Here is a 23,533-nt window from a genome sequence, read left to right on the forward strand (position 1 = left end):
AACAGACCAGTTGGTAGGTCCATTTTTAATTAGCAGCAGTTAAAATGCCTCAAGGACCTCAACAAGACTATTAAACTGTTCAACGAGAAGGGCTTAACACTGAATTAATATTGTTATCAAAGCCTTCTTCTACTTTCAGTACTGGCGTTATTGTTGTGTGCATTTACCTTTTCCTTACTGTATGGACACACAGAGCATTTAAATGCTGTGACAATGGACACAGTTTAACTGCAATCATTTAGGTAATTTTACATGGATATGCCTAAGAGTGAAATCATTTTTTTTTTAAAGCCATAAACCCAAGGTTTATACATGGGCTTTTATGTCTTCTAACAAATAGTTCGACCTCAGAATGGCTCAAGTAGTCTTAATTACTTGAAATGACAATTGCGCCACCCTGACAATTATATTCAGAATGCTAATACATTAAAAAAGGTATGCATATGACAATAAAATTTTCCAAGGTCAGTGAGGAACTACAAAGTGAGAAACAGCATAAGATTTAAAACACCAAATTTACATGAATAGCAAATTCACATGCATTTGGCAGACTTCATAGTATATTGCAAAACTAAGTATGATAGAAAGTACTGTGATAATCCTTAGACTTTCACTATTTAATCAAGTCAGTTGTGAAGATATTAAAAAATGGTTACTTGTGATGGAATCCTTTTAATAAGAAATACAAGGTGGGGCAAGAGTAGATTTACACTTGTGAGTAGGTAAAATGCAGAGTTTAATTTTGTATTATTTATTAATTACTGTATTATTTTTTATATGAAGGACTGTAAACCTATTTTTGTCCCACCATGTAATACTGGAACATTCAAAGAAGAAAATTTTAAAATGCTCTGTAACTGTCATGAGAGATAAAGAAAATGAGTATTTTGGGTCCTTTCCTTCTAAGTCCTTTCTATTCCTCTTTTAGCATATAGTTGGGTATTATTACATATTTAGTATTGTGTGCTGTTTCTATTATCATAAATGAGGCATTTTTCAAGTGACTTCAGATTTCATACTGTCTTTTTATACTAAATTTATTACCTACAAATACCAAAGCAATGACTGATAATTTCTAATTAATACACTTCCAGATACGGCAATTACTAGATCAAAGGGTATGCACATTTTAAAAAAAGATTTTATTTCTTTATTTTTAGAGAGAGGGAAGGGAGGGAAAATGAGGGAAAGGTACATCGATGTGAGTGAGAAACATGGATCACACACGCCCTGACCGAGAACCAAACCAGCGACCATTCACCTTACAGGACGCCGCCCAACCAACGGAGCCACACCGGTCAGGTCAGGGAGGGCACACACATTTTTATGGCTCCTAAAATGTACTGTGAATAGCTTAACCAGAACATTGAATTAATATATGGTTTCCCAACAGTGTGGAATAAAAGGCCCAAAGACATCGGTATCAAATAATTGTTTAATCAACCAGCATTTATTTAGGATAACAGTGGGTATATAGCACTTCACTAAGCCAAAGAGACAAATAACAATCTAAATCAAACAAACTAGAAATACTTCTGTGAGAAGACTTATAAAGTTATCTGTCACCCTTAGCATTACATCCAGTCTACGGATTAGGAGGGAGAACTTTTGGACAAGTAAAGGTAGTTCAGGGACCACATACATCAAAATTAGTAAGAGTACTTTACTAAAATAATGGGTCCAGCCCAGATCTACTGCATGAGAATCTCTGTGGATTATATGAATCTGCATTTACCACCCTCCCCTCCCCCCAAGATTCTTATGTACAACGCAGTTTGAGGAATCTCTATTCTAGAAACACTCACTGAAGATTTGGACCTGTAATTTGAGACTTAACTGAAATTTTTTTTTTTTCTTTTAGCTGGCAATTCGCTTTTCAATTTTCAAGAAACCTCTGCATAACAAATAGAAATGCTGAGAAATCTTATCTTTTAGTAGAGCTAGAAAAAGATAAATGATCCCTTTCCAACGTACAAAAGTGGTAATGATGACAATGTAACTTGAGACACAACTTTTAGTCCCACACTCAGACAGCGTGTCTTAGGTGGGAACGAGAATGCACAAGAATGCACAGAGAGAGCGGTTCGAAGTCTGGCCCACCTAGGTCTGAATTCTGTCTTCGCCACTCTTCATCTACGACAACTTTGGGCACGTTGCGACTATGACATCACCATTCTCCAGAGGAGAAAAGCAGCCTTTCTTTATATTCAACTAGTTCAGCTGTTGAAAAGCTGCTGTTTAGCAGAATATGAATGATATAAATTCCAGATTCCAAACGACCAAAACACCCAACCTCGCAGAGCTCACGCTGGCATCCGCTGGAGTGGGTTTCCGGCACACTGCAGTTACCCCTCCCGCGCATTGCGCCACTCCTCCTGTTTGCTAGTTCATCCGCGTACCTGCCTGCCAGTATCCTTTACCCTTTTATCCACTGCCTTGTTTAGGGAAGGGCGGGGGCGGGGGGGAGAATGACATCAATTAACATTTAAATTTAGAAAGAAGAGGCTCCTTCAAGCGCCCTATCTTTCAAACTTTTAGATTTCTAAGCCCTCTTGATGTAGAAAGATTGTCCCTTATCTATGATCTTGTATTTTAAAATTACTTGGGGGTGGGGGGCTGTGGAAGGTAATTGAAAGTACACAGACGCAGAGATAAGCAATATTAACATTTTTATATGTTATCCTCCAATCTCTTTGGTAACTTTAAAAAATATTTGATTTTTTGCCCTTAAAAAATGTAACATACCATAACTTATTTAATCAACCTTCTACTCTTTAAACTATCATTGAAATGAATGCCTTGGTACATGAAGTTTTGCTTTCATTAGAGGGTGGGAAAGGTGAAGGGACTAAGCAAAAACAAAAGAAAGAAAAAAGCTCATATACACAGACAACAGTATGGTGATTACCAGAGAGAAAAGGGTGGGAAGGGAGTAGATATTCTGGGGGCTTAATGGTGATGGAGACTTGACTTAGGGTTTTGAACACACAGTACAATGTACAGATGATGCATTATAGAACTGTACAGCTGAAACCATGTAATTTTATTAACCTATGTCTCCCTAATAAATTCAATAGAAGAGTAAAATGAAAAAGAAAAAAATACTAAAATTATTTCCTCAGGCTACACTTCCAGACATGAAACACTGGGTCAAGAGATGTGAGTATTTTTAAGGACCTTGAATTATAACTATTTATTTTTTGGTTTGGTTTCTCTGAAGCAAAACATGAAATAAAAACAAGTCACAAAGTTGGAGAATAAAAGATAATAGTATTATTACTTTGAAAGTCAAAGAATAGAAAATCTATTCTATTGAAAATTTGTGATAAAAAATGCTAAAGGCAAAAAATGTCTATGTAGCACGATCATAAATGTAAGGTCTTAAAGAAAAGCTATGCATTTGACAAATTTCTCAAACACTTCACCTGTAATACATAAAATGCTCACACAAGATTATAAAAGTCCTCGTCTATGACAATATACAATTGTATATGGTGCCAAATGATGTCCATTGGACTTCCTGAACTTGGCTGATTGCTTACTGAAAGCAGACATGTAGCTATATACTAGAGCTAATTCTTACTTGGCTGAGAATTCTCACCATCTTTACAGCGCTTGGGCAGGTGTCAGCTATAAAGGATATATTACTCCAAATATTATCCATAGTTCCCCAAAATTTTTCGTGTAGAGATTCTTAGGTTTTCTGACATAAGAGGACCTAGATTTAAGTTTAAATTATAAGCATTCTGTTCTAAGGTCAATCAATAGTTGTGGTAAAGAAGTAAAAACTGAATTTAATTTACTAATCTAAAAAAGAGAACTGAACATAACTTGCCAATAATCTGTTGGGTTGATGAAAACGTACAGCTTTGAATGATGCCACAACTGCTTTAACTGACGGGCTGTTATACCTGCTTCAGTAACAGCTAAAGGCAAGGCAACAAATAAGCCAGTATCGTTCCTCCTCACACATGCAAGACTTCGAGGTGTGAGTGTACACAGAGTGAGTTTTATTTGCATTTCTTGTCATTGAATCTGATCTATTTTTAATCTTCTTTTTGCCAATGTAGAAAGATGACACCACTTCTCTAATCACTCAGGATCATAAGGTTCTTACAGTTTTTATAAAGATCCATGTCTCGAAATCTAGATCTAGTCACATATAACCTAGCAATGATAACTTACCATCTACCTATAAGTCAGGGCACCCAGGAGTCTGAGGATCTGTATTTTTAACAAGTATCCTAGACTCCCTTACAATCGGACAAACAGGAGAAGCACTGTATTGGAATTATCTCCCATGCCTCTTTCTTTACCATCCTATGCAACAGAACCATCTCCATTTTCTACTCAAACTATTTTCTTTCCTACATCCAAACTTGATCACAAAAGCAAGTGAACAGGACTAGGAAGAGCTGTGGGTTCCAAACTGAGTGACCAGTCTGTGTGCCCAGCTCTGTAACCTTATATAAGTCACCAAATCCTGTTGGAATGGGGTCGAGGAGATGCTGATTAGTCTATAAAAGAAAGGGTTTGGTCTAGATAGCACCTCCGAGACAGTATTCTGTAAAACATAAGCAGGTACTCCCTACAGGAAAGGTTTCTATGGCTAAGTAATTTTGATGAATGCTAAGGATTATTTAAGGTAGGGCCTTCTTAAAACCTTTAATATGCCAATATGCATTATCAATTTCTAAGAGAAAAATACAGTACACGGGCGTTTTCAAATTTAACAACAAAAAAATCCTTTCCTTAAAAAAGTACCATTAACTTGTTCAATTCTGTCGTCAGGAGACTGTGACCTACAAAGACGGCTTGGGAAGTGTTCATTTAAATTAAAACCCCGGCCTCTTCCAGGCCCTAACATTTTGTAACTTTAAAAATACCGTGTACTGGTTAAATTGAGGTAGAAAAGCGACAGCCACATTGTTGTCATCGTTGTCACCTTCGTCATCATCACAGCAGCTAACATTTATTGAGCACTGTATCACGTACTGTGCCAACTATTTAATATGTGCTCTTTTAATGTCAAAACTTTCCTAAGAGGTAGGCGCTCCTATTCTTATTTTCCAGATGAAGAAAGAATGTCTTAGAGAGATAGTATGCTTGTCCAAAATCACACGGCTAATAAAAAAACAGAACTGGGAATTAAGCCCTAACAATCTGAGTCTGAGAGCTGAGAAGAGTGTGTCTTCTGATTTAACCTTGCAATTGTCTGAAAGACTTTTTTTAAAAAGTATTGATTTTTAACAGTTAATGAGTCCACAGATAGCCAGCAATATAATGTACCTAAATGTCAACAAAAGGGAAGGGTTACAACACTTGAGAACTATGTTCAAGGTATTAGTTCAGACTGTAGTTTTCTTTAAAAAAAAGCATCAATATATTGAGAAATTTCATTTAAAAACAATTTTCTCTCTAAAACATATTCCTTTAAAATAAGTTCATTTTAGTATTACTTATAATGTAAAAATAAACATTAAAAAATAGAGATAAGATAAGGATGATTCATAGTTTATTACATATGTACCTTGGATAACCATATACATTTTCGTTTTTAGGAGAGGACATACATCCTATTAACTTACACGTGCCCCTGAGCACTTCAGCACACTGTTTGACCCATAACGGACAAATGGTCACTTGCTCCTTCCCTACACTGGAACTGAGATTAAAATAAAGCAAGAAAGGAGCAGGCATTCAGGTTAAGGGTGGGGGGAAGGGAGTTGCAAGCAAACAGAAGTTCATTATGATGATTTGAATGAAGACAGAGCATCTCTCTTCAAGCAAGTAATTCAGTGGTTCTCAAACTCTCCGGCATCAGCATCACCGGAGGAGCCTGTTGCACCACGGGCTGCTGGGCCGGCCCTCCCAGCCTCAGTGTCCGCAGGTCCGGGCAGGTTCGGTCCATAGGGCCTGGGAACCCGCCTTTCTACCGAGCTCTCAGGTGGACTGATGCTGCGGCCCAGGGTCTCAGCGCGAGACCGCTGCTGGAATCCGCTTTTTTAACCTTAGAAATCCTTGCCTGATGACCACAATTCCTTTCTTCAATTCTGACATCCTCTCCCATCCTCGTGTACCCTCCAGGGAAACAAACCCATCTATTTTCCTTCTCTTCAGAATTACTGTTTTAACTGTTTAGTTTTGTGGGGGGTTTTTGTTGTTGTTGTTTTTTTGCTTGTTTGTTTGCCCTGGGGTGGTTTGTAAACAGGTGAAAAGTACTACTGTCATTTTCGTATCAAGAGACAGACACAGTGCTTCATACTTTGCACCTTATACTTTCACATACATTTAGTTAGCGCGCGTAATTCTAATGAGTAAGCTGGCAGTTTTTGCGCTTTAAGGCAATACTAGCCTTCACATCTTGATAAACTGGAAAACACTCCTCCTGCTCTTATCTCTTATGGAGATCCACTCCTTTTTCCTGTTTTAATTGTTTATCAGGTTTTTGGGTTGGTTTTTTTTTTGACAAAGCATACAACACAGCTGACGCGGGCAAAACATTCCGATACAATCCATTACCCAAAGAGCAACAGGTATTATGAATTTCATCTCACTGCCACAGACGACAAAGCTGGAGGCCAGTGTCAGAGGCCTCGTTGGTGGCCGGCGCGCTGCCGGACCACAACCCCGGAAAGACAGCGGAGGAGAAGCGAAACGGGGGGAATCCAACAGAAGCATCAGAAGCCAAAACAGAGATTCTGAGCAAAGGGTAGGTTTGATCACATCAGAAGTCACACTTTTGCCTTTTTCAAAAGACTATCTGGTTTTCATTCCCATTTCTGCCTGGCATTAGGAAAAGGCATGACCTTGGTTTATCTGCTGATACAACAGTTACTAAAGAGCTGTCCCAAAGAGGAACTGCATCCAAAGTCTCCACATAGAAGTCAATCTGTGATAAATCAGTTGGTTTCCAAAACAGATGAGGAATCACATTAGATACTTTAAGAGTCAGATTACATGAAATTCTTTCAAGGAGACTTCTCATTACAATAAATTTATAGAGAGATAAATTTAAAAAAATGTACCCTATTTTCTTAATCAGTAACAGGAGCTTTTTTGGTGGGGGGGAGTATTTGTGTTGTATTAAATGCTATGCTAGGTACTTGTCACATATATTACTTAATCCTCACAATTCTCTGTAAAAAGCATCTCTCCTGTTGATAGGCGAGGAAATTTATACTAAGAAAAATGAAGAGATTTTCTGAGAGTAGCGAGAGTAGGAGAGGCAGCTGACTGCAAGCCCAAGCTGCTTCTCGCTACACCACCGCATCTTTCTTCTAAACAGACAAATCCTCTCCTAACCGGGCTGTGTGATGGCTATCCTATTTCAGGGAGGAAAAAGAACCCACAAGCACAGTTTCTAAAATGTAGAGCCTCTAATTCTCCGACACTGCCTACCAGAAATAAATAAGGTGACCACCCTTGCAGTTTCTACCTTGGGTTGCTTCTTTAAAGAATAAATAATCATCCTTATCTTATAATAACACATGACAGAGGTTACATGCCGTTCTCATTATGATGCTTTCTGAAACCCTAACTGCTAAACTTAAATGAGAGGCATTTGGTACAATCTGAAAAATATTCAGTTCAATTAAAAGTAATTGATGCATGGTGAAATAATTCTTCCCAAAGCTGCTGTAAAATCTTCAAAAAAATAAAGCTACTTAATAATTTTCATCTCCTACAGGCTAGAGAGAAGCATTATTGCATATTAAAAATTGGAGTGTAGTTTTCCCAGAGGTAAAAGAAAGTTATTAAAACAACCTATTTATTGTTGATATAACTATCCATTTGTGCCACACAAAAAGTAACAAATTTCAGTACATTAAAAGAAAAGCTAATTAAGGTATAATTAGTATTTTCTGTATTTTGATAATTAGGGGTTAGTTGGCTATTCCTTTTTAAATTTCGATTTGATGCGCCCTGACAACGCCTTTAATGAGCAACTAACGCTATTGAATCCCTCATGGCAGAAGAGTTTAGTGACCACTACTACATTACTTTCATTTATCACTGCCTCTTTACCTATAAATTAATCTAGCCCTGTAGCTATGTTGATCTACTTTATATCAATTTCTTCATCCATATCAGCTGAATATGTATGGCATTAACCTCATTTGCTAGTTGAGAAAAGCAGAATTAAAATGAGATCTAATTTCTTGTGCACAGCACAATTTCAAAACTGCCTGCTAATTTCCACCACCTGTCAGTGTGGAGAGCCTTTACTTTCTTGTAATTAAATAAAACAGTATATTTTTTTAGCAGCTCTGAAAAATGCTAATCTTTCAAAAGTGTTCAGTGATCATTAATCATTAGGACAGTAAAGGAGCCTCATTCTGAATGCTCGTTTACCCTTTGTTTAAGCTTAAAAAAAATTTTTTTTTGGCTTTTTCACAGGAAAGAAAAAAAATAAATGGGCCAGATGGAATAGAAACATTAACTATTATAATCCACACTGCTCAGGTTTTTATTTATCTAGTTTACTGCCACATGGAGAAGAGGGGCTTAACATAGCAAAACCTGGAAGTAGCTAGTTTGATAAAATAAAAATATAATAAGCACACAATATTCTCTGAAATCAGTAGGACTCTACAGTAAATGCACACTGCATCTATGTGTAGTAAAACCTGAATTTATAAGACTTAAATACAGTATAATTGGAGAAAAAATTTTGACAACACATTTAAACAAATTCATTCAATATACTGCCTACTAGGCTACACATTAAATTATTACCTAAAAGTATCATTTGAACAAAGGCAGTGCCATTCAGACGTAGACACAGTTAAGCACTTTTAATTGGGCTTTGCTGGATTTCCCAAATGTATATAACCAGTAGGAATCTGAAAATATTAAAAAACCTAAAAGAATACATTAACTGTCATTTTAATTTAGAGACAGCAAATTAATATTTTATATTTCCTCTGTATTATTCTTCAAATATTGATGTGCCTTGGAAATAATATCCTATGCTTACTTTCTTATACTTATCCTACCAAAAATGCACAACGTATTTTTACTTAAGTGATAAAGTAATTGATATAGAGAACTTATAAAGAATGACTAAATGATTTAAAATTTTTAATGATTAAAAATGTGTAATATTCCTCCTAAAATTTTATAGGGAACATATGACTCTATAGGATCACTATTTTGAAGGCTAAAACTCTATTGGAAATATTTCAACCACATTTACTTACAAACTGGTAACTAAAATGACTTTTATTATCATTCCAGCTGATCATCACAATATCTAATAGGTGTTAAGTATTCCTTGGAGCAAAAGGCACAAAGATATGGGGTGGATGATTTACAAATTTTGAGTAGCTTCAGGGTTTCCATGGCAGCAGTAGGATGGATCCTATCTCATCCTGATTCCCTTCAAGGAGCGACCTCAGCAATTATGAGCAGAAGGAAGAGAACACTTTCAGGGGTGTAGTAAGAGATTCTCATTGATAACCACTTTGACACTAAGTAGTAAGAAAGAGAACTAATTTTAGCACCAGTAACACAGGTGAACACATTTTGGAAAGAAATTTAGCAGAAGATTTACATATACCTCTATCATTGAAATGCCAAAGTTAGTAATATGTTTTTACTGATGGGTGTCTTTTAAGAGATTGAAATATTTTTAAGACAGCAGATTCCACCCCAAGATCCCATTAACTAGGTTTCCCATCTCTACCATACAAAGTGTTCAATGAGGTATTCAGTAGATTCTCTAAATTTCCATTATCCTAGAAGAACTATTAAATAAATGCAGGTCTATTGTGTGTGTGCGCGCGTGTGTGTGTGTAAAATGAACTGCAGATGTGATTTAAATTATGGGAGGTCTTTCTCAGGGAAACGACTGTATATTGCATACTTCACCTTTCGATTTGTGAGGGAAGATCTATTGTCTTGTGCCATGACTTCCATGAGACCCAATGACTATGAATAAATCTACAGGCCAATGGGGGCAGAAAAGGAATTTCTCAGTTGCAAAATTTTAAAACTACAACGTCTTTAAATTAAGAGTGTCCTTTAGTGCTGAAATTCTTCAGAGATAGATCTTAGTCACATACCACATGATAATTTGTTTATTCTCATCACAAGAATTTCTTTAAATCATTAGGAAAGTTCCAAACATCAGAAAGTAAGTTGGGATAAATACACCAGAGGCAGAAAACTTATAAGCCACCACCCAAAGAAATTCTTACCTTCCATCTTCCTTTTAAAAAATTAATCAAGATAACAATCCAAAACATGTCATTCATAATCTGTCAACACACATGGAATTTTTACTTTGGGCATTTTGTTCACAGATGTCAAATTTTAAAATGCCTTAGAATTTATAATCATTAAAAATAAATAAAAACAAGAAATATAGACTAAAATTTCTCTGTGGGTAAGCACACAATTCATCAAGTAATCACAAAGAAACCTTATCTTTGTATTGTTCCAGTGTCTAACATAATGCTGGGCACAACGGAGACAGTGAGGGTTTAACAAAAATATGTATAACGAATTACAAAATTACGTATAGGTCACGTAAGATTCGATGCCAAATAATGTGATAAATAATAAAAGTTGGTTAAAAAAAAATCTAATCCCATGTTTTCTCATTTAAATCCTATACTTCTTTTGCTTCATAATTTCAATTATTAATGGTGGCTAAGATTTTAACTTTAGGTTTTTCTGCTCCAAACTTCCTTGTCTAGTACTTAATGCTCTTGAATCAACACTTAAATGCACTTAGGGAGTTCATACTTAAAAGTATGAATTGGCAAATCCATTTATAAAGCAGAGACATTTTAAAAATAAAATAAGCAGGCTTTCTATCTGCTGTGTTCAACTTTCTGTTAAGCAGAGACATAGAATGTGGTTTTTTAAAATAGCTAATACATATTATCATATAAGACAAATTAAGTGGGAAAGAGTATAAAGAAATCATGTTTTTTAAAAAGAGCACATCTGGCTCAGTGGGTTGGGCACCATCTCCCCAAAGCAAAAGGTCGCTAGTTCAATTCCCCGTCAGGGCACATGGCTGGGTTGCAGGTTTGGTTCATGCTGTGACCCATGAGAGAGGCAACCAATCGATGTTTCTCTCACACTTCGAAGTATATCTCCCTCTCTTTCTCCCTCCCTTTCCCCTCTCTAAAAATAAATAAAATCTTTAAAAAAAAAGAGCCTCTTTGAATACCGATGTATTAATATGATTACTGAAAAACAAATCCATGACCAATAAAATACAGCCATGTAAGCGCTAATTTGGACTATATGCACTACCCATTCTCTAAGAAGGGGACCCTAACTAGCTCTAATAAGGCTCTATGACAGTGACAGGTGATGATATATTTACACGGCAAATGTGAAAACACTGTATGATTAAAGTCAGAAAGTTTTAAAACACTTGGTGAAAATGCCAAAAGTCACTGATCATTATTCTCTAACATTCAAACATCGAAAGATAATCTTAACTTTTTAAGGCTCTCTTTCCCTATAACCTGCATGACACACTGACCACACTGAAACATTTTTAAATGCTTAAATGTTTTAAATGTTTAAAAAGTTTTAAAAATCCTATTTATTTTTCACCAAAGCAAAAATTCTATGCATAAAAGTTTTCTGGTGATTGAATTTCTTAAATGCTTTTCCCTAAAATCATTATCAAGTACAAAGGCACACTTGGCCTACTGAACTATATCCAAGCACCAAAAAAAGCAGCAAAATACATTATTTCAACATTGGATTGCACTTTTAGCTACAGCGGTCCGCTGAAGTCGCTGTTCCGATTTGTTGTTGTTTCATTACTCAAGTGCGCTCCTACTCAATTCACTAGTGCCTGTTAGAAACGATCTATGCGGGAGGACCTACCGACTGCAGGGAGAGAATGCCATCTGCTGCTCCGTGTGCGCACGCGCAGGGGAAGGAAAGCCGGCTCACAGGGGGAGTCACCGCAGAAAGCAACGGAAGAGTCTACATGCAAAGATGATGCTCGGACGTGGACGTATTCCCATTTGTATTCCGAATAGCTTGAAAATACATCCATGGGCACTTACTGTCTTCATGTAAACTCCAAGTTATTCCACAGAATTACAAGGCTGCAATGTGCTTACATTACATGTCACTGGTTCATGAGGCTTATCAACAAGGCTTCTCAGGTATGAAGAGCCAGAGAGCCAAAAGCCAAGGATCCGTTGCCTCGCCTTAATAAAGCTATTTCCCATTTGTGAATTACTACCATATCCTATTTAAAAACATGTAACCTGTAAATCAAGGGACCATATAATTTATTATCCACACGGGGACACACTTGAGAATGAAAGGTAGAGCAATGACCTATCGATCATGCCGGGGCAAGTGGGAACCCAGACTAACCCAGGCAGATCTAAACGGCTGAACATCCGCCGGTCACCCCCTGTGTAAAGTACCGTCTCACTCCCTCCGGCTTCCCGACCGTCCCCGTGCCTTGAGGGCCCTCCTGAAAGGCATGCTGGACGTTTTTAGGAAATAGCGAGATTCAAGAGGACGGGGAGGGAGGCAGGAAACTTAACAGTGCAGCAGACTCTCAAGACAGACAGAACCTGGATCTAAGGCAGCCTCAACACTACCTGATTTTTTACTTTCCTCCCTTTCTTATATCATTTGAAATTCTCCGGCATTAGTAAGTACTTTCTTTACAAAAGGCAAATCCTCCCTAGGAGAATTCATTCATACACTCATTGGAATGCTCTCTTTTTGACATCTGGTAGATACTCGGTATTTGGAGAGAAAGCAAACGTGTAAGGGTGGGGGGCGGTGCTGCTGCGTGTGGAGCGGTGACGGAGAAAGGGGAGCGCCGCTCGCGTCCGGCGACGAAACCCCCCCCCCCCGCCCGTGGGGGCTGCCTGGACAGGACGTCAAAACTGGGAGCGAGGGAAGGAGAGCAGAATCTCTGGGACTAACCTGCCTATGTCAAATTTTAAATCCTAGGAGGGAAAGGGACCTCTCTTTCTCCTCAATTTCTGATGCTGCAGTTGCAGAGGCCAAACTCGACTTCTATTAATACTACAGCTTATCAGTGTCATTGATTAAATAGGTCTTTGTGGATCTGTTTTTAAAGGAAAATGCACTCCAAGATCTCAAGAAGCACATTTAAACCAACTTTTGGACATTTACTGGTGAGATTTTTGTTACCAAGCAAAGCAAAACTGTTGTTTATGGTAGGGTTGGCTTGAATAAATAAAGGGATATAAAAACTAAGTTCGAAACTTCCAACCCTTGGTAAATATTCAGAAGCCAAGATGTGTGTGTGTGTGTGTGTGTGTGTGTGTGTGTGTGTTTAAAAATGGTTCTTCCTTATTTAATTTTAAATTCTAATTTTAATTGGATTGAAAATTTAAACTTTTCCCAAAAAATGAAAGGATATCAAATTTTAAAATGTAATATGTGTAACTATTCTCAATAACTGAAGCCATTAGTAATTATGGTAAATGGTGGCATCTGCTATATGAGTTCAAAGAAAGCACTAATATTTACCAGAGAACTGATGAATACAAAAGAAAAATACCGCACAAATTCTGATATACTCTAAAAAATACTCTATTATATTTAGTAGAGTTTTAATTTGTATCTGAATATTTTAAATGGGTGATCTATTTACATATACAGTTTATCAATTAGCTGCACTTTTGATTAGCACATTTTATTCCAAGAGCTTGCCGGATTAGAGTAATTACACTGTCAGTGAACTCTAGAGCAGATTATTTGTCTATCTCAGAAATAATCTGTTTAGTCAGGCACAGCCTGGTCAGCGTGTAGAATTGCTACACCTTCCACCTAGACTCCTGGCACTCTCGATACCGGGCAGGCCCCACGTGACCGCCTGCGTCTCCCTTCCCAGGTGCCTCCCTCCTCCCGCCTAAAAAATCCTTGTCCATACGTCAGTTACATGCTCACCGGCTCTGTGCCCCCATGACACCGTGCGCCACCATTATCACTGCATGTCTACAATGACATTGTAGTTGTCCAAGTTAATTTGTATTTCTAGAATATTATACATACACATCACGGAAAAATCAAGTGGTAACAATAAAAAGCCTGCTATCCTCTGACATCCTCCTCCACACGTCGGATCCAAAACTCAGTAAACCCACTTTAAACTCTTTTAGATCTTTCCTTCACTATTTTCATCCATTCTTCTAAATAACAGGCTGATCCAGCTATTTCTTCAATTTTGAATTTTAGACATTCTCTTCTGACTCCCTAACATATTTTTGATGATGTAACTATCCTTCACAGGTAAGCTACATAATTCTACTATAATTGGACCTCGTTTCTTGTACAAACATTAAGTTGGACTCACTTTTAAATTACCTGAGTTTTCTGTGTTTCTACCTATTGCAAATTGATCCTTGACCTCTATCCCAGATCTGTGAAACCCTCCAACTCCTGTGCATGTAACCCAGCACGCTGGGGAATCAATCAGTCCCTCCACAGAAGAAAAGAAAAACCAACGACCTCCCACCTGTTCCGGTCTAAACTGACTGGTCTCCCGGCCGGAGGCTCCGCGGTCACCCCAGAGCACCCCTGGGCCACCCCGCTGGGAAAGCCCCCTGCGTCTCTCCTGCACTGGATTCCCCGATTCCCAGGCCCCGCCCACGCCTTCCTTCTCGTTTCTGGGTTTACACTCCTAATTCAGTGGAACACAGCTTCCAGGAGCGTCATGGTAAAGAACGTAAGGGAAGTAAAGTTTGAGGCTTTGACTAAAAATGATGTTTAAGTTTGGACATCAAGTTTCAGGTTGGAATTCGGTTTTCCTGAGACCTGCGAGGGCACTGTTCCCCGCCCACTGGTTCCAGCGCCACAGCGGGGAGGGCCAGTGCGGCTGTGGTTCCCAGTCGTCCGAACAGGCCCTGTTTCGTCTCCGTGGGGGCTGTCAGAATCCACTCTTCCCTCCCCGATAATGTGAGTTCCTGCGTCCTGGTGAGGATCTCCTCTCTCTCGTTGTGCTGGAGGCTGGCATAGTCCTTTTTAATCAATACAAAAATCTCTTATCCTTCTTTACAAAAAATGTTCTAGTAGTCATTCAATTCCTCTTCCTGGAACTAATATTAATCTGCTGTTCTTATTTTTCTCTCTGATTCATGAGGCATAACATACAAACAATAAGGTGCTTACGTGATCATTCTGAGCGGAGTGAATGTTTACGTATGCACACACTCAGGTCGCCCCCACCAAGATGGACGTATTTACAGCTCCCAGAAGGCTTCCTTGCTCAGCTTCTCCTGTTGATACACTCTCCCCACCCAAAGGCAGCCGCCGTCCTGACCTCTATGACCGTGAGCTAATTTTGACTGTGATAAATGAAGTAGAATCATAAAGTATATACACGTGTGTCTAACCTTTTTTCATCTATCATCATGGTTAAATTGCTTATCATAAATTTACCCAAATTTTTGCATGCAGCAAAATGCTTTTCCTTCTGTTTTCCTGCTGTGTAATATTACACCATATGGCTATATGTTAATTTATCCATTCGACTGCTTACGGACATGGGTTTCCAGTTCTTGGATGTTATAAATGAAGCTGCTATGAATGTTCTTGTACAAGTCACTTGGCGGACATATAAACTCATTTCTTCTGGATTTATCCCTGAGAATGAAATGGCTGAGTTATAGGGTGGGCTATGTTCAATTTTAGTAGATATCATCAAATAGTTTTCCAAAAAGTTCACATCAATTTACACCTCCGCCAGCAACATATGATTGTGTCATGTAGTCCACGTGATCGAGGCTTGGTTTTATCAATCTTTTTCATGTCTAGCCATTTTAGCAGATTTACATTGGCATTTCATTAGATTTCACTGATGATTAACAACGTTGAGCGTCTTTTTATGTGGTTATTAGCCACTTAGATATCTTCTTTTGATATATTTAACTCTTTCCCTCATTTTAAAAGTGAGTTTTTGTCTTATTTTGGTAATAGCTGAAAACCACTCACCTAAATTCAGATATTTACAGCATATGATTTACTGGTTTTCAGTATATCCACACACATTTGCAACCATCTTCACTATCAATTAGAGAATATTTTCAACACCATTAAGCGACACCTTTCCTAGGCAGCCAATAATCTACTCTGTTTCTATACATTTGCCTATTCTGGAAATTTCACATAAATGAAATCACACAATACTTGTTCTTTTGGGGCTGGCCTCTTTCACTTAAGCAATACATTTTCAAGGATCATCCATATTGTAGCACTACTTCACTCCTACTTATGACCAAATAATATTCCACTTTCGTATATACCACATTTTATTTATCTGCTCTCCAGTTGATGGACATTGGGGTTTCTCTTTTTAATGGCTATTAGGAATAATGCTTCTGTGAACAGCTGTACAAAAGTTTTGTGTGAATGTGTGTCTTCATTTCTCTTGGGTACATACAAAGGACTGGAAGTGCTGAATCATACAGCAGCTTTTGGAGGACCTGCAGGACTGTTTTCCAAACTAGCTGCACTTTACACTCCCACCGGCACTGTAAGAACAGGTCCAACTTCTCCACATCCTCACCAATGTTTGTTATTATCTGTTTTTATGATTATATCCCTCCTAGGGGGTGGGAGGTGGCATCTCATTAAAGTATTGACAGGAATTTCCCATGAATTACAATGATGTTAAACATCTTTTCATGCGCTTACTGGCCACTTGTGTGTCTTTGGGGAAATGTCTATTCAAACCCTTCTTCCATTTTAAATTGGGTTATCTTTTTATTATTGTGTTTTAAGAGCTCTTTATATATTTTAGATTCAAGTCCTTTATCTTTCTTTGTCAGATAAATGAGTTGCACAGGTTTTCTCCCATTCTATGGGTTGTGTTTTTACTTTCTTGACGGTGTCCTTTATAGCAGAAAAGTTTTTAATTTTTAATGAAGTCCAATTTACCTATTTTTTCCCCTTTGGTTGCTTGTGCTTTTGGTGTTGTATTTAAGAAACCACGGCCCAATCCAAAGTCTTAAAGATTTACTCCTATGTTTTCTTCTAACAGTTTCGTAGTTTTAACTGTTACGTTTAAGTCCTATTCATGTTGACTTAATTATTGTGTATGGTGGGAGATAGGGGTTCAACTTCATTCTTTTGCGTGTGTCCCCAGCAGCATTTGTTGAAAAGACTGTTCTTTCATCATGGGACTGTCTTGGCATCCTTGTCGAAATAAACTGACTGCAAATGTGAGGGTTCCCAGCTGGGCTTTCAATTTTATTTCATTGGCCTATAGATCCATAATTACGGCAGTACCACACACGGTCTGATTATTATTGCTTTGTAGTAAGTTTGGAAATTGACAGGGCAGTGTTCTTCTTTTTCAAGATTGTTTCGGTTATTCTTGGTATTTTAAATTTCCATATAAATCTTAGGATAAGCTTGTCGATTCCTGCAAAGACAGCTAAGATTGGGATATTGTGTTGAAGCTGTAGATCAACTGAGAGAGTAATGCCATCTTAACAATACTAAGTCTTCTGAATCATGACCACGGGATAGCTTTCCATTTATTGTATTTTAATTTGTTCCAACAATGTTTTGTAGTTTTTCAGTTTATAAGTTTTACACTTCTTTTGTTAAATTTATTCCTAAGTATTTAATTTTTTGTGCTACTGTAAATGGAATGTTTTGTTCACTTCCAGGTTGGTTACGTCAAGTCTATAGAAATTCCATTGATTTTTATATTGATCTTCTATCCTGCAAACTTACTAATGTTTTTTAATTAGTTCTAATCGTTTTTAGTGGATTCTTAGGATTTTCTATATAAAAAACCATGTCAGAAAGCTTTGCTTCCTCCTTTCCAATCTAGGAAATTGGGGCCTAATTTCCTGCCCAGAACGTCTAGCACAATGTTTAATACAAGGGATGTGCTTGTCTTGCTCCTGATCACAAGGGAAAGCATTTAGAAGTTGCTGGACTCAGTTTGTTCGTATTTTTTGAGTTTTTTGCATCTGTATTCATAAGTGATATTGGTGAGTTTTGTTTTTTTGTGTGATGTATTGGTGTAAACTGGCCTCTTAGAACGAGCTGGGAATTGTTTCCTCATCTTCCATTTTTTGGAAAGCATTTACGAAGAACTGGTATTAATTCTTTGAATGTTTGCTAGAATTCATGAGCGAAGCAACCTGCGCCTGGGCCCTACTTTGTGCGTAATCTTTGATGAGTAATTCAGTCTTTTCAGTTGTGTGTCTGTTCAGATTTGTATAACTTCTTGATTCAGTTTCAGTGGTTTATATCATTCTAGGAATTTGTTGATTTCATCTAAGTTATCTAACTTGTTGGCATCAACTGTGCATAATACTCCATTACAATCTTTTTTATTTCTGTGAGGTCAATAGTTCTGTTTCCTACTTCATTCCTGATTTTAGTACTTTGAGTCGTCTCTTTCTTCGTTAGTCTAGCAAAGAGGTTATCAGCACGGACTCTATTATTAGGTCTCCTGGGTTCAAATCCAGTTCAACCAGTTATACACATTAATTACTCACTCCAAGCTTCAGTCTCCAAATATGTAAAAAGAGGTGACAGTGGGTGTTAATAAAAAGAACTATTTCCATGGAGTTTTTGTGAAATAAAATTAGATGCTTGTCAAGTGCTGTGCGAAGCCTTTGGCAGAGACTAACTGTTAAGTAGATGCCTTCAGCTACTATTGATGATTCTTCCTTCCCGCTTATAGCACGTACTTGTATACATCACTCAGCACTCCTCAATGATTCCACCTTAGTTCCTGAAACACTTATTTCTAAAAATTATATTATTTGCATATGTAGGCTTTTGTAAGATTTTCAAGATGCTTAACAGTATATCTCATTTAAAACTGCCAAGTAATTTCACTGAAATCAGCATCATTTTCCTTTATTACCCTTAATTACCTGAAAATAATGTATCACGAAGTCTAGACCCACTTCCTGTGGAGTTCTACTGAATACATACATTCGACCCCTGTGTAGCCGAGACCATACAAGCAATATGCCAGCACTTGGAGGTAAAAACAATAAAAAAGGCAGAAACAGTCCTGACCCAAATTATAGCCCACCTGCGTTGTACTGATACGTGTAATTGCAATGCAATGTAACAATGCAAAATAGGAAACACAGGTGCCAGGGAGCACAGAGAAGAGAAATTCTCCCAGACCTTGAGTTAAGAAGGGCATCCTAAAGGATGGCAGTCGGACGTGAAAGGTAAGTCGGAGTTAACAGAGTAAGGCTGGGAGGTAGAAGCTGGATTTAAAAGAAATGGGTCCTAAGCAGAAGAAACATTTTGTTCAAAGGTCCTCAACTGACAGAGAGTGCAGAATGCAGCAGGAGCTGAAAAAGCTTGGCACGCGTAAGGTACGCAGCCCAAGCGTGGAGTGCGGACGCATGAAGCTGGTGACAGGTAGAAAAGGGACCGGGAAGCACTTCATGACGTCATATTCTACACAATGTGATTAAATGAAATAATGCACCTAGAGTGTTCAATACAGTTCCTGGTACAAAGTAAGTGCACACTAAACATTATTCACTTCTTGTTACCTACCACTCTCCTCTTTTTGGACACAATTTGAAATACAACAATACACTAACCAAAAAATATTTTCCATCTAGTCGTTCTTAGTTGGATGCCAGAAAAATAGTGTGTAGGGGACTTACAAAACTCCGAAACAGTCAGCTCTCTCATTTTAAATGGGCATAATACTTCCAACCTCTCGGGCTGCTGTGAGGACTAGGAAGAGCATGACGAGGTCCTAGGAGGGGGTCAGGCCCGTGTTAATGACCTCGGACAACAGTCCTATCCAGGTGGCGTGGCTCACCGGCCAGAGAAAAAGAAGAGCGGCAAGTTTCGGCTTCACTCTGGGGTCATGCAGCAGAAATGCTTGGAAAGAACATCCACTTAGGCCTAAGCTCTCTGAAAACATGGGTACACCAAAAATATTGAAGTTTTACCACAAGAAACAAAGCTAGTCTGATGATATGTTTATTTTTTCCTAATGTGTAAGCTCTTTCAAAGAAGAAAAAGAGACCTTCTAGAATTCATTTTTTTCACAATTACCTTCTATTAAGAGATGCATATGTGTATTTTCCAAGTCCCATTGCCCTAAAACAACTATTCTTACTTTAGAAATTTCTTTCCAGTACTTTAAACACAACATTTGAAGGTTTTTCTACTCCATATTATACTGTTCTGATTTAACACCCAGGCCAAATGGATACTGAGTAAGTAATGTTTCCAGAGTATCTACTTTTGCAAAGCAAAAAAACAAATTCTCTGGGTACATTTAAAACAAGACAATCATAATTCAATTTACATTCAACTTCTGAGCGACACAACTAGGATTTTAAAAGAGGCACCCTATGTCAATTTTATAACTTATAATTTCTGTCTGATTCTAATTTGTCTTAGTCTCAACCTTATGCATTTATTTCTAGCTACTCTTTTTTCTCCCTAATGGTCTCATTCAATAGCAGCTTAATTCTAAGAAAATATTATTGATATTAATCATAAATGGCAATAAAACATCACAATGTATTTGTCATAGAAAGCATCAAGCTATATCTCTTTCTTAAAAAGCAAACAAAAAGACTACCTGAAATAAACTAAAGGATGATCTTAACAAAATCAAACAAATATTTTTTTTCATACTACTATACAACTATTACTCACAGAAAATCATAAATGAAGGTTAAAACTAAAATTTCCCAGGGCACAAAAACCCTCAGTTTAATATAAAAAGCTTATTCTAGAATTTTCAAGTAGGAAAGACTTTTTTCCCCATTTCTAATACAAACTATAAATCCAAAGGAGATAAGAATATTCGTAGGACTTCTTACAGAGAAGTTTTGGAAGGAGTTACTGTTCCAGGAAGAAGAAAAAAATCTCAAAGATCTCACGCAGTGTCCCAAGTACCACTGAAAACCTGGCTAGGGCTCACATACGTGCCCTCAGTAATCCCTCATGCCTTTGGGTCAAGTCATCGCTGTTCGCTGATGCTCAGCTTTCAGTGATCACAGGACAAGTGTTCTCCACACTAATGTAATTTAACTGTGACCTCCCAAAGACATATCTCTCCTAGTTGTCATAAGCCATCATGCAAAAAATGCCAAGGAGTGAGCAAAAAACCTACTGGAAGTCACATAAATAAATGTGTCCAGAAAAAAACCCAGAACTACTAAGAGTTAATCTTATGTTTTAAAGCATGAAATACAATACAGTAAGGCAAAATCCATCAAGATCTTTAAAATAATCTTAACTATTTAATGAGCAGTCACATAAAAAACATTCACTAACTCTGTCAATCAGTCTTCAAAGAAAATAGTAAATCCAGGCATAAAATGAGCAAATTAATCTCACATTGCCTTCAATGCCAATTAATCAATTGATTTCAATTGATCAATTAAATTTCTTATGTAGAAATTGCCCAAATATATCATTCAGCTCTAAGCTGTTACATGTGAATATCTTTCTTCATCTTCAAAAACATTTTTTTGAATCTCTAGTAAAAACCTACCTTTGAGGTTCTTTGAAGCTGATCACCAACATATGTTTTACGAAACTGATCCAAGAACCACAGAATTGCAAGCTCTATTTTCTCATTAGAACACTGAGGCAATCCGGTATCCATTAAAGATATTAGCTGAAAAACTCTTTTCATGAAGGAAAGAAAAAAAGCTTCAGTGAAAATTGTTAGAAAAACAGCATTAAAACATACATGAAAACATTTACTGTCAATGTAATATATAATTACTGTAAAAAGTGGAAAAATACAAAAACTTAGAAAGAAAATATTTTTTTAAAACCATCTAAAATCCTATCATTAAGAAACACTACAATTTGGTCTAATTCTTTCTAGTCTTTTTTTCTAAGACACACACACACACACACATATATATATATATATATATACACACACATACAAGCATACAAACCTACACAGACACATGTAGTATTTTACAAGTTATATTTAAATACATATGACATATACATATATAATATACATGTAAGTAAATAAGGTTATTTTGAATATAATACACAGTGTATGTTAATATCTATGTATATACAAAATTTTAGTAAAAAAAAGAATGACACTGAATATGTAGTTTTGGGTTTTACTTTTTCATTAAAACTTGTATTTTTACTTAGTAATATATTTTGGGGTCCCATGATTCAAAATACAAAAAATATCAAGAGGTGCACCCATCAAGTTATATCACTTTCTTCATGAACAATAAAAATTTTACCTGAAATAAATTACAAGTTGATCTTATTAACATAATCAAATATTTTAACACAGTATGCAATTATTATAATCAGAAAATCATAAACTAAAGGTTGAGTTAAATTTCCTAGAGGAAAAAAACACTTAATTCGGTATAATGAAAAGTTTAGTCTAGAATTTTCAAAGGAAATCCTTTTATCATCTACCTACCATCACTAAAATGTTCCAGTGCATGGCAACCAAGTACCTGGTGCTAAGCAAAGCCAGGACACTGTGACAATCTTTTTAAGTGACAAAGTAGAGGTTGCTGAGGAAGCAGCACCTTCTCCACCCTCCTCAAACTGCACAGAGGCAGCGAAGCCCAGCCCTGACCCCCCTGCGTCCTGCCATGCCTGCACACAAGACGCATACGTGCACACGGTTAGCAGTTTATGTGTCCTTCCAAGGATGCTAATAAATGTATGTACAGGCAAATACGACTATGTATTCTCCTCCCAACTCTTTAAAAATATGGAGCATATTATACCTATGGTTCTAAACCGAGCATTTTTGGATTGACAATACATCTCACAGACCCTTCCGTATTAGACATAAAGAGCTTCTTCATCCTCTTTTGCGGCTGTTAAACATTCCATTACATGAATATACCATAATATTTTCAAACATTACACTACTGATGGACAGACATTAAAGTTGTTTGTAATTTTTTGCTGTTACAGAAATTCTGCAATTAACAATCTTGTACACACCATTTCATACCTGTTACAATACATACTTCTAAAAGTCAAACTACGAGCTTAAAGAATATAAACTTTTATATTTGTCCATGTACTTTAGCCATATTTATGTCTTTGCTGTGACCTGTTCATATCCTTTGCTATTTTTTTCTACTGGGTGTCTTTTCATTGCTGATTACTACAAATTCTTTATATATTAGTAAATGGGGCCCTTTGCCTGTGATTGAGCTGCAAGTATTTTTCCTCATTTTTCATTTGTCTCTTGACTTTGATTATTGTATTTTTTAATGTATGCAGAAGATTTTGTTGTTTTTCTTATGCAGAAAATTTTATCAATTTTTCTTTTATGGATTTGCATAACAAGGTCTTAACTGAATCTGGAGTATTTTTACATTTCATTTTTTTAACATTTACCTGCGTGATATATTTGAACTTATCTTAAACATTTTGTGAGGTATTGACTATCATTTTTCCCCAGATGGCTACTCAGCTACTTAAACATCATTTCTTTCTTGTGTAGCATATCTTTTCCTCACCATTTTGAATTACCCTTTATCAATACACTCAGTTCATTTATGCATTCAGATTACTTATTGAA

The 23,533-nt window shown here is 37.0% G+C and overlaps 1 protein-coding gene across 1 annotated transcript in view; it reads right to left on the reverse strand.

Moving 5' to 3' along the window:
• RANBP17 (RAN binding protein 17) overlaps positions 1-23,533 on the reverse strand; it is a 236,178-nt gene that overhangs the window by 167,192 nt on the left and 45,453 nt on the right. Inside the window, exon 14 of the mRNA XM_054568057.1 lies at positions 21,491-21,626. Within this exon, the coding sequence (XP_054424032.1) occupies positions 21,491-21,626 (136 nt within the window). The remainder of the gene's footprint in view (positions 1-21,490; positions 21,627-23,533) is intronic.

Source organism: Pteronotus mesoamericanus, unplaced genomic scaffold (genome assembly GCF_021234165.1).
Source record: "Pteronotus mesoamericanus isolate MK-2021 breed Mesoamerican mustached bat unplaced genomic scaffold, CSHL_Meso_final contig_2, whole genome shotgun sequence".
Classification (NCBI taxonomy): Eukaryota; Metazoa; Chordata; class Mammalia; order Chiroptera; family Mormoopidae; genus Pteronotus; species Pteronotus mesoamericanus.